General features: G+C 42.6%; 3 protein-coding genes across 3 annotated transcripts; all 3 read left to right on the top strand.

The window, feature by feature from the left end:
* The first annotated feature begins 1,474 nt into the window (after nucleotides 1-1,474).
* Nucleotides 1,475-4,489, top strand: LOC121758071 (putative late blight resistance protein homolog R1A-4). Its single transcript, XM_042153510.1, has one exon. It carries the CDS (start codon nucleotides 1,582-1,584, stop codon nucleotides 4,330-4,332), a length of 2,751 nt encoding a protein of 916 aa, XP_042009444.1. The 5' UTR covers nucleotides 1,475-1,581; the 3' UTR covers nucleotides 4,333-4,489.
* A 1,487-nt stretch (nucleotides 4,490-5,976) lies between these two features.
* LOC121757307 (serine/threonine-protein phosphatase 7 long form homolog) lies at nucleotides 5,977-8,487 on the top strand. The gene is made up of 4 exons (XM_042152845.1): nucleotides 5,977-6,146; nucleotides 6,400-7,261; nucleotides 7,333-7,420; nucleotides 7,499-8,487. Exons 2-4 carry the CDS (start codon nucleotides 6,405-6,407, stop codon nucleotides 7,874-7,876), a joined length of 1,323 nt encoding a protein of 440 aa, XP_042008779.1. The 5' UTR covers nucleotides 5,977-6,146; nucleotides 6,400-6,404; the 3' UTR covers nucleotides 7,877-8,487.
* Nucleotides 8,488-12,662: 4,175 nt separating this feature from the next.
* Nucleotides 12,663-14,636, top strand: LOC121757727. The gene is made up of 4 exons (XM_042153226.1): nucleotides 12,663-12,922; nucleotides 13,003-13,434; nucleotides 13,516-13,803; nucleotides 14,616-14,636. Exons 1-4 carry the CDS (start codon nucleotides 12,905-12,907, stop codon nucleotides 14,634-14,636), a joined length of 759 nt encoding a protein of 252 aa, XP_042009160.1. The 5' UTR covers nucleotides 12,663-12,904.
* The last annotated feature ends 1,321 nt before the right edge of the window (nucleotides 14,637-15,957 follow it).

The following is a 15,957-nucleotide window of genomic DNA, read 5'->3' as shown; positions in this document are numbered from 1 at the left end:
GCGGCCTCCCATTCGACGCGTGACGCCCACTCGCTGCCCCGCGAGTGGGCGTCGTCACGGTGACGCAATAATTCGTTTTTTTTTTAAATTCGAATTTAATAAAAAAAAAATTTTGCAACGGTATTGTTACCGTTTTTTTTTGCCGTTTTTTATTTATTTATTTATTTATTTTTAATTTATTTACTCTATAAATACTCCTATTTCATACCCATTTCACTCACAAGTAGTCCGCCTCGAAGTGGAGCGCATCCGTCTATACAAGAACGGTTATCTATTCGTGCAAGGACACGCGACTCTAGCGCACACACCCAACTCCAACAGGATCTAATTGAGCACATTTGGGCAAACTTTGGCGGATGAAATTATTAAAATTGTGTACTTTTATTTTTTAAGATTTTAATTGTGTGTTTTTTATTTTTTTAAGTTTAAGTTGTAACTTTGTTTTAATGTTGTCTGTTTTTTAATAAAGTGTGTTTGTTTTTTATTAAAGTGTGTTTGTTTTAATTGAATTGAGTTGGAAATAAAAATAAAAAATGAAATTGAATGAATAGTAATTTAAGGAACGGTTAAGGAACGGAGGGTTGCAGGTTCCGTTCCTTAGTTAAGGAATGGAGTAAAAAAGTACAGTGGAGCCCGCAAATAGTAATTTAAGGAACGGTTTAGGAACGGTATAGGAACAGCGTTGTGGATGGCCTTATGCCTCTATTAAGATACTCCCTCCGTCCCGCACTACTCGCACTTATTTCCTTTTTGGGCGTCCCAAGTTACTTGCACTATTTCCATTTTTAGTAAAAAATTTCACCTACATCCGTCATTTTTTACTTTCCTATACACTCATTCCTTAATCTTCGAGCCGAAAAGGAAATGAGCGAGTAGCCCGGGATGGAGGGAGTACTAGAGTTACTCTTTCCTTTCTCTATAACCAAAAAGAGAAAAAGAATAGGCACTACATATATGATACTAGTAACTGTCTCATCAGTCTTCTTTATACAATCATCTTAGACTTTAGACTAAAGTTGCCGCCTATTATTTTGTCGGCATTCAGTCAGGGGGCTCTACTTGAGTGATGAAGAATTATCAAACAAACTTGAGGTTTGGATCCCTTACTGTCAATGAATCACAGCAGCCGACTCTGTCACTCACATTTTAATTTTTTATTAAAAAAAACTTTTTTTTAATATTATATTTTATTAGTAAAATATTAGGATGTAAGTGCACAGCATTCCTACTGTGATTCCTCCACATTAGGGGATCCAAGTCCAACAAATATAACACAAAAATTGACATATTTTACTTATTAGTTAGAATCGTTTACAACAATTATTATGATAGGGAGTAATAGAGTTCTCCTTCCGTGTTCCGTGTCACTCAAGATGTCATCTTTCTATATTTAATATAAATCCCTCTCTTGTTTCTCTTTATTGAAATATTTACTTTTTTTTTCTCTATTTATTCCACCTAATAATGTGGAGTGGGATGGAGAGGGTACTAGTGTAGTTATCCCTTTGGACGAAATGAATCAGTGACCAGAGGATTTATGCAGGTGGATTCTCTCTCCATCTTCACATCCTTTCATTTGTGATGGCTTATGCTGCTCTCGTTTCACTAGCACACACTATAGACCTAATCACAAACAATCGTCATGACTCCGTTTCCCCTCAAGTAATCGATCAACTCAAATCCATCCACAAACACACCATTTTCTTGCAAGAATTTCTCCAAGATTTTCCACACAAATCCAGCAGCAGCATGGAAGCAAGAATCAAGGATGCCACACACCTTGCGGAAGACACGATCGAGTTCCTCCTGTCCGATGCATTGCTCAAGTACTCGACCGCCCGATCGAAGCTCAAACACCAGCTGCGAGGAAGATGGGAGCAGATCCAATCACGCTACGCATCGATCAAGTCCAAAGTTGGATCATCTTCGTCGAAATCGGAACAAGCCAATGATTACGACCAAATCCGCCGTCGTCACGATCTTGTCGAGCTGAAAAAGGTAGGTAAAGAAATCGAGTCGGTTTCTGAACAGTTGATGGTGATCAAGAACAGCATCATCCCAGTCGAGGATGGACTTCTCGGCGGCGGCTCTAGCTTAGGTAGTTCTTCATCGACGGTTGCACCGACCCGCCAAGACGCCATGGTGGGCTTTGGTGGCGAGTTGATGAAGATAAAGAGTCGGCTGTATGGAGAGCCGTCGTCTCCGCTGGAGATCATCCCAATTGTCGGCATGGGAGGCATAGGCAAGACTACACTCGCACTAAACGCGTATGACGATCCGTTAACAATGGAGCGTTTCCAAATTCGTGCTTGGGTCACAGTTTCGCAAGATTACAGCATCCAAGAAATTGCCTCGGGCCTTTTGGCATCGATGGAAGCGCCCGAACTTGAGGCGCAGAGAGACTCGATGAAGCAGCACCACGTGTTTCAGAAGCTCAAGTGCCGGAGATTCCTTATCGTGCTGGACGATGTGTGGAGTAGAGGGGCGTGGGATGAGTTGAGGTTGATGTTTCCTGACGACAGAAATGGAAGTCGGATCATACTAACCACGAGGTTACTGGATGTGGCTACCTATGTGGATAATTGCAGCCACATCCATTTTATGCATTTGATGGATGAAGATCAGAGTTGGGATTTGCTGAAGCATAAAGTGTTCTTCAACCAAGCTTCTTGTCCTGATAAATTGGCCTTTGAAGGAAAGATGATTGCTAGGAGCTGCAGAGGCCTCCCACTTGCTATTGTGGTCATTTCCGGACTTCTTGTTCTCGACCAGACGAAATCTGGGTGGAAGACGATCGCTACAAATGTGAATTCCGTCATCTCTGAGAACGATGAGCAGTTTGATAAGATACTATCTCTGAGCTACGCGCACTTGCCTCATCACCTGAAGCCGTGTTTCCTGTACATGGCATGTTTCCCCGAATACTATGAGATGCGCGCCTCAAAAGTCATCAAGCTATGGGTCGCTGAAGGATTTCTAAAACCAAAGCGCTCCAAGAGCTTGGAACAAACCGCGGAAGAGTATCTTGAAGATCTCGTCAACAGAAGTCTAGTTCTTGTCACTGAGAGGAAGTCTAACGGCGGAATCAAAAGTTTCAGCATCCATGATCTCTTAAGGGAGATGTGCATCAGAAAAGCCCGCCAAGAGAATTTTCTTCTGCAATTTGGCGGGCTTACACATGCACAGAAGAAGATTTCATTTCCACGCCGCGTGAGTGTCATCCATGCCAACCTAGATTCCCTCCAAGGCTACACCGTCCGTACTATAATATGTTTGGAGAATAGTCAGAGGGGAAGAAAATGCTCTGTACGATGTTTTCGACTGCTGAGGATTCTTGATTTGATCAATGCTTATGAGTGCTTCCACAAGAATGATAACTCATATCTCTATTCTCTACCGGAGGAGCTATTTGAGCTGTTCCATTTGAGATACCTTGCCTTCGACTACGCCTTCAAGATTCCGGCAGTCATATCTAACCTTCAGAATCTCCAGACATTGATAATTGGTCCGAGGAAATACAAGGGAAATTTTGTGGAGATATGGAGGATGCCGCAGCAGCTGCCTGCTGAGATTTGGGGCATGCCGCAGTTAAGGCATCTTGTGTTCTGTTCCGGTCTTCGGCTGTTTCAAAAGGGAGCGACGTCGGCTTTGCAAAATCTGCAAACGCTTTCGCTAGCAATAAATTTCAGCTGCAGACCGGAGATTCTGCAGATGATTCCGAATTTGAAGAAATTAAGCCTTTATTACACTCGGGGGGAGTATCTCCACGCAGAGATTAGAAATGAGGAGCAGTCTCGTGTTTACAGTGTAACGTTTGTGGAGCAGCTGAAAAACATTGGTTGCCTGAGATTGTTGGAGAATCTGAAGCTGAAGTTGCACCACAGTTTACCTTATCCTGGAGAGTTGACTCTGCGCGCTCTGCCTCTGACTTTGAAGAAGTTGACTTTGAGCGGTCTGAAGCTTCCTTGGAGACACATGAAGATTGTGGATTCGTTGCCTAATCTCCAAGTGCTTAAGCTGAGGGAATTCGCCTGCAATGGCGCGGAATGGGAGACGAGTGAAGGTGGATTCTGTGAGCTGAGGTTTTTGCTGATTAGCCAATCCAATTTGAAGGTTTGGGTGACGGAGAGTAGTCATTTTCCTAGGCTCAATTGCTTGGTGCTTCTTCGATGTCCGAATCTAAGTGAGATTCCGCAAGAAATTGGAGAGATTGCAACGCTTCAACTGATTGAGATGGATAACTGGAACAAGCATTTAGTAGAGTCGGCTAAACAGATACAAGATGAACAAGAGAGTTGCGGGAACGATCCCGTTCGCCTTCGTTTCATTTGAGATTAGAATAATTAATATATACTCATAGATGTGTGGTTCAATCTTAAAATGAGAACTTAGTTGGATGCACAGAATAACTTCTTTCAACTAATAAGTTCTCAGGTTATGTTAGTTCTCAATTGAACCACTCGGGAATTAAAAATATTCATAATATATACTCCCTTCCCTTTCCACGCTCTATCTCCATACGTATCATCCAGAAAACTTTTCGTCGTTTTCGCTGACTCTATCAGGCAGTCATTGCAGTCATCGACCTCAATGAGCTCAAGCGTCGAAACATCCTCAGGAATCTCCACTAGACTCCAACAATGATTATGCGCCAGGGATTTGAGCCTTGGAAAGTGACTACTTTCAGTTATCCAATTCTCAAAATCTGACTGGTCAATCACCAGATATTCAAGCTGGGAAAATCCTCCATCAGTTGTTTCCCATGTTTCTCATGGTTGTCTGAAGCTAGGATTAAAGTTTGGATATGGCTGCAGGAATACTAAAGGGATAGTCTAAAGCAAGATATCTCAGATGAAACAGCTCAAACAAATGATCAGGCAAAGAATTACACGAGCTATCACTCTTGTAGAAGTATTCTTGAGCATCTATCAAATCCAGTATCCTAAGCAGTCTACACTTATCAAAAGAGCATTCTTTACCTTGTTTCCTATCACATAAACATATCACGGTATGTATGGCCGAGCCATAGAGGAAATCCTGATCAGAATGAGTAACACTCACACGGCGCAGAATCTTGGCGCCTTGATCAAGAGAGCCGCGATCGTGTAGGAAAAAGTTGTGCTCTTGTGCTTTTCGTATGCACATCTCCCTCATCAAATCATGGAGGCCGAACCTCTTGATCCTCCCATTAGGCTTCCTCTTGGCAGCGGATACAAGATTTCTCTTGACGAGATCCTCAAGATAGTCCTCTGCAATCTCTTCGAGGCTTTTATTAGATCCACTCTGCTTCAAAAAGCCCTCAGCTACCCACAGTTTGACGAGCTTTGAGACAGGCATCTCATAATCTTGTGGAAAGCCTCCCAGATACAGAAAAAGAGGCCTCAGATGATGAGGCAAGTGCGTGTAACTTAGCGAGAGTATCTTATCGAACTGGCTATCGTTTTCAGAGATAGCAGACTTGACATCTTGAGCAACTTTCTCCCAAGCAGCATGTTTTCTGATCAACATCAAGCAGCCCTGAAATGACCACAATAGCAAGCGGAAGCCCGCTGCAGCAGGCTGCAACCGTTCTCCCCAGAGGCTCCAATTCAGAAGGACAAGGCTTGTCTCCGAAAATCCTGTTTCGAAGCAGCTCCCAGCTAGAGATTTCGTTCAACAATTGCATATGATGGATCCAGCCACCATCAGAGGCAATGCTGGGTTTTTTCTTCTTTAGTTCTAGAGTACATTAATCATTCCTCGTTTGTACTGCGTTTTTTTTTTGTTCCGGATTTGGGAGAGACGCATGACCCTCATGCGTCTCTTTTTAATGAAACGCATGACTGTCATGCGTCTTTTATAGAGACGCATGAGGGTCATGCGTCTCTCATTTTTTTTCCGTTTTATTTTGACGACGCATGAGAATCATGCGTCTTAGAAACAGACGCATGACGCTCATGCGTCTTTTTTTTTTAAAATTTGACTAGAGACGCATGATGCTCATGCGTCTTAAAGAGAGACGCATGAGCGTCATGCGTCTCTACTTCGAATTAAACCAGCTGCGAAGGCAGTAGCTCCTCATTCACGCACGCAGACAGCAAACACTCACGGAGGCGGCGATTTCTTCCTAGATTCGGCGAAAGAAGACGATTTCGACTTGTTTTCCGGTAAGTTTCGTTCAATCATTCTACTTGCCTTCCTTATTTGTTGTTAATTTGCATAGATTATTTAGATTTCCCCTAATGTTTGTAAATTAGGGTTAAAAACGAATAGCTCCAATTTGGTTGATTTTTTTGTTGTTTAGTTAAATGTCTACGATTTTAGTGGCTAAATTCATTCTATTGTATAATATTGGTATGTTTTTGATGATTGTCGTTGTGATTTTGTATGTTTTTTGGTTGTGATTTTGGTTGTACTTAGATTAGATGGCGACTTCAAGTTCTACTGGACATTTATTGTATGGACCCGAAGACCCGTCAGTGTTAAATATGCAAAAAAATCACATTTCAAATAAACTAATGAAAGGGGGAACAACCCAAGTATTTAAAGTCCGAAGGACTGAAAGTAAGACTTGGGACGCCGTGATTCACGAGAATGTAAGATATTGGCTTGACGTCTTTGGTTTCAAAGGCGTGATCGATTGTGGGAAGCCAATGAAGGTCGACAATGAGCTGATCACGGCGTTGATTGAGCGTTGGAGGCCGGAGACACACACATTCCATCTACCGATCGGTGAGACGACGATCACCTTGGAAGATGTGCAAGCCATCTGGGGCTTGAGGGCGGATGGCGTCGTTTTCACGGGTCGTGACTATCATGACAACTTTCCAGATTGGACCAGCAAGTGCCGCGATCTGTTGGGATGGATACCAGATTCTTCCACAGAGACAAAGCAAGGCGGTTTGCTGATGACCGCGCTGATCAACCAGACAAGGATGCCTCTGGGTGATGACCTGCCTACTTACGTATACATCCAAAGAGCACGTATCCATGCCCTAATTTTATTAGGAGGTCTCATTCTACCGGATACCACGGGGTGTAAGGTGCCATTTATGTGGTTGAATGGGCTTGGGGATCCGGAAGAGGTGAAGAATATAAGTTGGGGAAGCGCGGCATTGGCCTACCTTTATCATTATCTATGCGAGGCTTCCATGGATAAGAGAAAAGAGTTGGGCGGCCCTATGATCCTCCTGCAGCTATGGGCGTGGGAAAGAATGCCCACATTGAGGCCTGCGTTCATAGGACCAAAGATGCACGAGCCATATACACCATGTGGCGCCAGGTATATATCGAAATTTTTATTTATTAATGCATATTGGGTGAATTTTTTTCTTACATCAATTTTATGTATAGGTGGAGAGAAACAACGCAGATAGGAAATGCTCCAAGACACTCGGTTGAGCATTACCGTGACCAATTATCTCTGATTAGACCTGGCCAGGTGAATATTCTTTCGGTTTAGACTTCGTTTATGAACTTATTATGAAATTAATTTGGCATTTGCAATGTTGTTTTGTAGTTTATCTGGACGCCGTACGCACCTTTCACACTGCCTGACTACTGCAATGATGTGAATGGATGCTCTTTGTGCGAAACCTACTTGGTATGTTGGGCCTATGTCGAGGCCCATGAGCCTGGAAGAGTACGCCGACAGTTCAATCGGTACCAGGATATACCGCAGTCCGTACACAGGATGCTAAGGAACGCCGATCATTTGGGCAAAACTGATCGGCGTGGCAAGAAAGGCAACAACTGGGCAAACACGCATCAGTTCTACATTGGGGAGTGGGACATGAGGTTCGAAAGGTTCCAAGCTGCCCAGTATGCCGCATCGATGTCCATGGATATCCCCATGAACCCGGGGTATATGGCGTGGTATAAGCGGATATCCATTTGATTAGGAATCCTCCTTGTTCTGCCTCGTCCGCGCTTTCGAGGAAGCAACTGCTCAGGGGTGATACGCAATTTCCATCCAGGATTTGCCCAATAGTCTTGGTGTCTTGGTGCTTGAAATGAGACACCATAGTACTGTGCTTCCCATGTAGCTTTGTGGTTGTGTTTATCAATGAGTTCAAAAATAGAGTTACCTCGATCTCTAAATGACTCCTCCCATCCACCAAATACAATCTCTAAAGCCCTTCTCCGTGCATACCATGCCTTCTTATAACTGACTACCACATGAAATTTGTCATGAACAAAATTTCTTACGGCGGCGGCACTAAACTCGGCATTTTTTAGCAACTGATGGCGAATACACAAAGCAATCATTGGTGATGAAAAGTTAGCATGTCCTCTATCATTACGATGACCTTCACAACTATGGCGTCCCCGCCACTTCCTAATCTCCCACATATCATCATGGGCCATGTGTGTAACAGACACTTCCCACCGACATTCATTCGCTTTGTCAGCGTCGGTCTCGCTGATAATAGCTGTCCCATCTTCTGTCCTCCCATTTGGATATTTGCACACGGCATGCCACCTTCTTAATTTACTCTCAACCACCCTAAATTGCTGGTGTTGCCTCAGACTCCACATAGTAATAGCAGTCTTCACATGCAGCTTGCTATCAAATTTTGTTCCACCATTAATCCGATATGGGTGTTCTTCATCCCAGTACATGGTACTGCGTTCATTACCAACTTCAGGTACCTCAGTACGACCACTTGGCAGTTTGCGAAAATATTTCAACCCAGTGTGAACATATTCTGGAAGTGGTTGTTCACCTTGTACGACGGGTTTATACACTACCTCCTCATCACTAGAGTCAGCACCGGAATCATCACTTAAAATATCATCAGACGATGATGACGACAATTCTGGATCTGCAAGGTCTCCTCGTACAACATCAACATCAGCATGTTCTTGTACATTCGCTTGAGTATTCAATCCAACATCTGCAACGTCTGTTTGCTCATTCATACCGCAGTCGATGCTCATAGGTTCAAACCTCGTAGATGAACCAACACCATGATCAACAATTGGTGGGATTAAGGCATTTCCAACAGACGAATACTCAACAAATAATTCAATATGCCGAGTAGAATTTAGAGCCGCATTGAACATATAAAACACACTTTGATCACTGTCAACCGCAGTACATACATAACTCGTACCGGTACCCAAGAAACAATGCCTCCAAGATATTTCGATGAAGTGTTGATTGGAATCTATTCTTATCTTAGCACATATCATTCCTACTAATTCAGATAATGAAACACATGAATCCAATACGATGGAAGCTCTCGCACGAGGAGGATCATAACAAATGCCCACATGAGGAAGTTGATATATTCTACCACCCCAATATAAACTCACGAATACTTGCATGATTTCTGCAAAAATAAATATACAAACCAACAACAATTAAAGATAAATTTTTTCAATAAACCCTAAAATAGTAAGTTTACATAAATTTTTCAAAAACCCTACTAATATGCAAATAAACAACAAATAATGGAGCAGTGTTGAAAGATTGAAGGAAACTTACCGAAATATGACGGGAGTCGCCAAGAAATCGCCAAGGAAATCGCAACCTTTGCTGTCTGCGTGCGTGAATGAGGAGCTACTGCCTTCGCAGCTGGTTTAATTCGAAGTAGAGACGCATGACGCTCATGCGTCTCTCTTTAAGACGCATGAGCATCATGCGTCTCTAGTCAAATTTAAAAAAAAAAAGACGCATGAGCGTCATGCGTCTGTTTCTAAGACGCATGATTCTCATGCGTCGTCAAAATAAAACGGAAAAAAAATGAGAGATGCATGCCCCTCATGCGTCTCTATAAAAGACGCATGACAGTCATGCGTTTCATTAAAAAGAGACGCATGAGGGTCATGCGTGTCTCCCAAATCCGGAACAAAAAAAAAACGCAGTACAAACGAGGAATGATTAATGTACTCTAGAACTAAAGAAGAAAAAACCCGGCAATGCTCGTAGCAAAATCTAATAGCCTTGTGGTGAACATGATTCGGCTTTTGTTATCGTTTTCGGGAAACATCCTCTGTAACTTATCCCAAGCCTCCACACTCCATACATCATCCAACACAAATAACGCCTCCCAAACAACGCTTTGTGCACATCATCCATTTCGATGTTGGCATTCGACAATCCTGGAAGCTCTGAGGCTTGAAACGATTTGGTCGAAATTGTAGTGCTGTGAAACCCTCACCCAGCCTCTAACATCAAAATGCGTCTTCATCAAGCCATCTTCATACGTGTATTTGGCAAGTGTGGTTTTCCCGATCCCTGGCATGCCGACGATTCGGACGAATTCCAAATTAGTTTCGTAGCGAAGAAGCTTTTACTTCACTTTAATTAACTCCTGGTCGAAACCAACCACGACTTACTTGTGCCGTTCCCTGACTTCTTTTACGATCACTTCAACCTCCCTTGTTACTTTTTCCAGATCGGGGAAATCGTAGCGGAGGTTTTCGTGATTCTGGTTTGCTTGTTTGAGCTTGGATATTGAAAAATCGCGAACCTTCTCTTACCATACGATTTCGACGACGTCTTCTGGTTTGTATGCGAGGTCTCTGATTCAGTGTTCCAAACTGCTTGGCGTCTTTGGAAAATCTGGAAGAACTGCTTGCAGGAAGGAGACATTTTTGTGGATTGATTTAATTTGATTTCTAAATGGAGTGGGGAAGGAGGTTTGATGATAATTGAGGATGAGATTGATGGTTTTTGCTAGTGAAACAAGTGCTGCGAAGGCCATTTCTGATCTTAGAGAGAGAAATGATATGCAGAAGCAGAACTAGAAGCAGATCGAAGTGCTCAGTATGAATTGAGGCAAAATCGCGTTTCTAGGCTATTTGTCCTTTAAAATAACGTAAATGTACCCATTTTGTTATCAATTTTATTTATGGGAAAAACGCTGATGAAGTTGGCGTGTTTTTAAGTAAAAACGCCAGCGATATTGGCGTGTCTAAACGTAAAGACGCCAACATAGACGGCGTTTTATACTTGTGCCGTATTTTGGGCGTATTCTTTCCAATTATCATTACGTTGAAACACGCCATTGGTGTTGGCGTGTATTATATAAAACACGCCAATTTTAGATGCGTGTTTACGGAAATACGCCAATAACATCGGCGTGTTTAAACGCAAAGATGCCAATAACATCAGTGTTTTTAAAAGAAAAGACGCCAATAACATCGGCGGGTTTAACAGAAAAACGCCAATTTGAGTGGCGTGTTTTAACAGGCTGATATAGCCCCAGCCTCCACCCCCAAATCGCGAAAACATCACGGCCACACCCACACTTTGCGATTTTTCTCCAAGCAGCGCCAATCTCCGCGAATTCGCCCTCCTCTCCGTGATTTTGCCCTCCATTCATCAATCGGTGCCATTCTTCCCCAGATTCATATATTTTCTTCGGTTAGTATGCTTATCTTTTACATTATTAGAGTAATTGTTGGATAGTTAGCTAGGGTTTGTAATGGGTTGTGAATTGAGTTGAAATATTATGAATTTTGGATTGTTTGAATGACATTAGTGTTGATTATTATGTTAGATTATTTGGATTTAAGTGAATTTATATATAAAATTGATTATAAACCTAAACCCTAGGGTTGTTATAGCAAAAAAATTGGGCAAATTGATTTGGTTTATGTGGGTTTTGGTTGATGTATATTGTTTAGTTTGAATTGTTAATTTTGTTTATATTGTTAGGCTGGGCAATTTGAAATTGGACAAATTGAAATTGTTAGGTTGGACAAATTTGTAATTGAAATTGTCAATTTTGTGTAGATGAATTGTGTTATGATTTTGGATGTGAAATGTTGTGTAGGTGAATTTGTGTATTGTGAATTATTTGATTTTGGTGTTCCATTTTGTGAAATTGGATTAAATTGTATGTAATTATTGAAATGATTTATGTTTGGTAAATGTTAAATTTGGATTATGAATGTTGTGTAGGTAAATTATGGCATCATCTTCGACTTCTACTCGTCGGCTTGCGTGTGGTCCTGCGGATCCTTCTGTACTGTATCTTCAGAGACAACACGTCTCTAATAACATATGGGCAGGAGTTCCATCCGAATACATACGCTGCCGACGATATGAAGGAATAATTTGAAATGTTCCCATACATCACCGTGTTTTGGCACTAGTGGACCAGATGGGGTTCGGCGGTTTATTGAGGTGTGGTCAGCCAAAGGAAATTGACCACCATCTTATCACCGCTTTGATTGAACGTTGGAGGCCAGAGACTCACACGTTTCACTTCCCAATCGGTGAAGCGACTGTAACATTGGAAGACGTGGAGGTTTTATGAGGCCTGAAAGTTGATGGAGAGGCTGTGATGGGTTACATCCCCCCGACACAACCGGGATATTGGCAGGACAGGTGTTTGGATTTTCTAGGATTCATACCGGACGCATCCGAGTTGAAGGAAATGGCTTTTAAGCAGACAAGCTTATCGCGTCAATTGAGGATTGAGCTGAATGATGAGCACGATCACAACATATATGCTCAACGGGCTCGTATCTATTGTCTGCTATTACTTGGTGGTCTGATGATCCCGAATGCCACCGGAAATAAAATTCCGTTCTTCTACCTGCAATTTTTCATGGATATAAAACGGTGTTCTACCTATAGCTGGGGTGGTGCGACGCTTGCTTGCTTGTACCACAATTTGTGTGAAGTTGCCGTTGCTAAGAGGACGGATGTCGGGGGAGCCTTAACTCTATTACAGCTGTGGGCTTGGGAGAGAATCCCAAATATTAGACCGAGGATGCTAGATCCCGTGCATACAGACTATCTACCATGTGCAAGCGCGTAAGTTGTTCACTAATTCATTTTTTAAGCTTTATGTTCATCAATCTTCGTGTTATTCACTCATAATTTACATTTTGTAGATGGAATGGTCCGGCGTCATATGTAAAAGCACCCGGACATTGTATTGAAAATTTCCGAGATCAGTTCTCCATGATGCATGCCAACCAGGTACTTCATATACTTATAAATTATTTTTTGTTTGTTGTTTTTTATTGAAATTATTTTGAATAAATTTGTGTTACATGTAGTTTATTTGGATGCCTTATCTCCAACGGGAGTTGCCGGAAAGTTGTGATGCCGGTCGTCCTGTATGGATGTCGATAACAACGCTTATTTGCTGGAATCTGGCTGAGCCACACCTGCCACACCGAGTGTTGCGCCAATTTGGGATTGTCCAACCGTATATCCCGCAACTCCCCCGGTTCCACGGTACTGATTTTGCGAAACAGGATCGTCGTGGAAAAGCTGGTCGAAATTGGGTTGATTGGCACGCCAATTATATACAGGAGTGGGACAACAGGCACTTTTTGGTGTGGACTGATCTGGAGTACAGTGATGAGCCTGTTGCAACCGAAGAATATATGGATTGGTTTCGGCAGATAACTGTGGTGTATTTAACCAAACCTGGCGTGCATGCTGAAGAGGGCTTCCACGAAACGGCATCTTCTCATAAATTCGCGGTAAATTATTCATACTTAACCAAACCCTAATTAATTATTTAAATTCATATTATGATATGTATTTAACTTTGATAATTGTAGGTGGAGACACTTCACAACGTGCGCCACTTTCTAAGTGGCCAAGATACGAATGAACATCCGGCTTTGGGAACCATTTCGAGGATGATTGAAGAAGGACTGCGGATATCCGGGGAGGCTGAGCGGATGGACTACCGTCCTTCGCAGCGCTCTGCAATGGACGTGGACGTACCCGTAAGGCAAAAGGCAAAACGACGAACCAAGAAGAAAATCGCCCGTGGAGAGTCGTCATCTCAGCCCGTACACCGCTCCGATGACGATTTTGTGGAACCACCTCCACCTAGATCTGCAGTTCGAGGCCGTCATTCTGTCAGCCACACCGGTGGTACCGGAGAAGATATTGGCCTCAGTGATGTCCCCACTTCTCCACCGCGGTCGTCTGTGCAAGATGACTTTTTTGGGGTGGATCTAGAGAACGCTGTTGTTCAAGATACTCCTCCCTCAAGGATCCCTAGATCTACATCCAGAATTGGGAAGGGGATATGGGGTCTGTTTATGCGGAAACGGCGAGATGATTAAACTAATTTGATACATTCTATTGATATTGGTGGTTTTTCATTGATTTGAACTCTTTATATTAGTAATTTGATAAATCCTCTTTTTACACGTATTCATATTGATATTTTGAACTCTTTATATTACTTATTGGTCGACGATAGGAACAAACACGCCATTCCCAGTTGGCCTTTTTATATCACTAAGATTTTGTATAAAACGCCACTCCAATTGGCGTTTTTAACTTGGGAAAATTTGGCCAAATTTTCCTACGTTGTAGAGGACATTCTGCATAAAAACGCCGACTACAGTGGCGTTTTTTCATAAAACGCCAACTATATAGGCGTTTTTCCCGAAAAACGCCATCGCCGTTGGCGTAATTAAAAAAACGCTATTCAGGATGGCGTTTTACAGTTAGAAAATTTTTTGAACTTTTTTCCTACGCCGAGGTAACGTTTCTGAATAAACACGCCACTGTAGTCGGCGTGTTTTAAAAGACGCCACTCCAATTGGCGTTTTTTGATAAAAACGCGAACTCACACGGCTCGCCAAAATATAAGTAAAACGTTACAATGTTCAATTCAATAAATAACTATGATTATAAACAGAACAATGTTCAATTCAACTAAATAGTTGTTACACGTTCAATTGTCTCGTCTTCTCCTGGTAAAGAAGCTACGGATACCCTTCCCGATTCTGGCGGTGGAGAGTCTAGACGGAGGAGTATCTTGCACAACGACATTCTCTAAATCAACCCCGAAAAAATCGTCTCGCACAGAAGACCTAGGTGGAGAATGTGGGATATCACTGAGCCCGATGTCTTCGCCTGTACCACCAGTGTGGCTGACAGAATGCCGACCTCAAACTGCAGATCTTGGTGGAGGTGGAGGCATAAAATCGTGATCGGCATCATCAGTGTGGCTGATAGAATGACGACCTCGAACTGCAGATCTTGATGGAGGTGGAGGCATAAAATCGTCAGCGGCATCATCTACCAACTGAGTATCCATCCTTGAAGAAGCATTCGGGAAGTTGCGTCTGTCGTGCCCTGGTTGACGGCAATGTTTACATCGGTGTCGGGCTCGTGGCTGGTCAGCTTCACGGACATCCATCTGATTAGGAATCCTAGTAGTACGATATCGACCTCGACTTTTAGGCATTAACTGGGCTCGTGAACATTGCAAAGTCCATTCAGGCACAGCCCAATAATCTTGGTGTCTGATTGGATTGAACACCGTAGAATATTGGTGTACCCAAACACTTGTGCGGTATACGTTATCAACAAGCGACAACATGGGCTCGTTTCTAAACCGCGCAACTGCCGCTGCATGTGAACATGGAAGTCTCCACATCTGCCACTTTTGACATTTGCAGTTCGACTCCAAGTACTTTACCTTCCACTTATTACCGCCCTTTCCACCAATTCGACGCTTTGTTCGAACCACGTAAAGCCCTGCAATTGTGTTTGGGACTCTCACATTATGTAATTGACCTTTTACATCATTTTTGCACACCTTTTCATGGGTCCACGGGGTAAGTGGTGTGGCACACTGTGTTGATGCAATTGACCGCTCATTAAACCATTCTATTGTCCTCCAAAATATCATATCAATGCAAGCTTTAATTGGGAGTTGTCTTGCGCCTCTCAACACATTGTTGTAAGATTCCACCATACTAGTGGTCATCTCACCCCATCTTTTGTGTTTGTCATACGCCAAACTCCATTTTTCTAACTCCACGGCATCAAGGTACTGCACAGCCTCGTTGTTGATGGTTCGAAGTAAACGACGTCTGATCTTAAACTTTGCTTTCTTGGTAGCAATACCAATTTTCCAAACAAGTTTTTTTACCATGATGCCTTTGTGATTCTGCAAAACATTCTTTCTAACATGTACCAAGCAAAATCTGTGATGCCCCACATTGGGTTCTTCTTTCCATATGGGAGAATTC

Source organism: Salvia splendens, chromosome 12, assembly GCF_004379255.2.
Source record: "Salvia splendens isolate huo1 chromosome 12, SspV2, whole genome shotgun sequence".
NCBI lineage: Eukaryota > Viridiplantae > Streptophyta > Magnoliopsida > Lamiales > Lamiaceae > Salvia > Salvia splendens.
The sequence above is the reverse complement of the archived record's forward strand: the minus strand, read 5'-3'. Positions and strand labels throughout refer to the sequence as shown.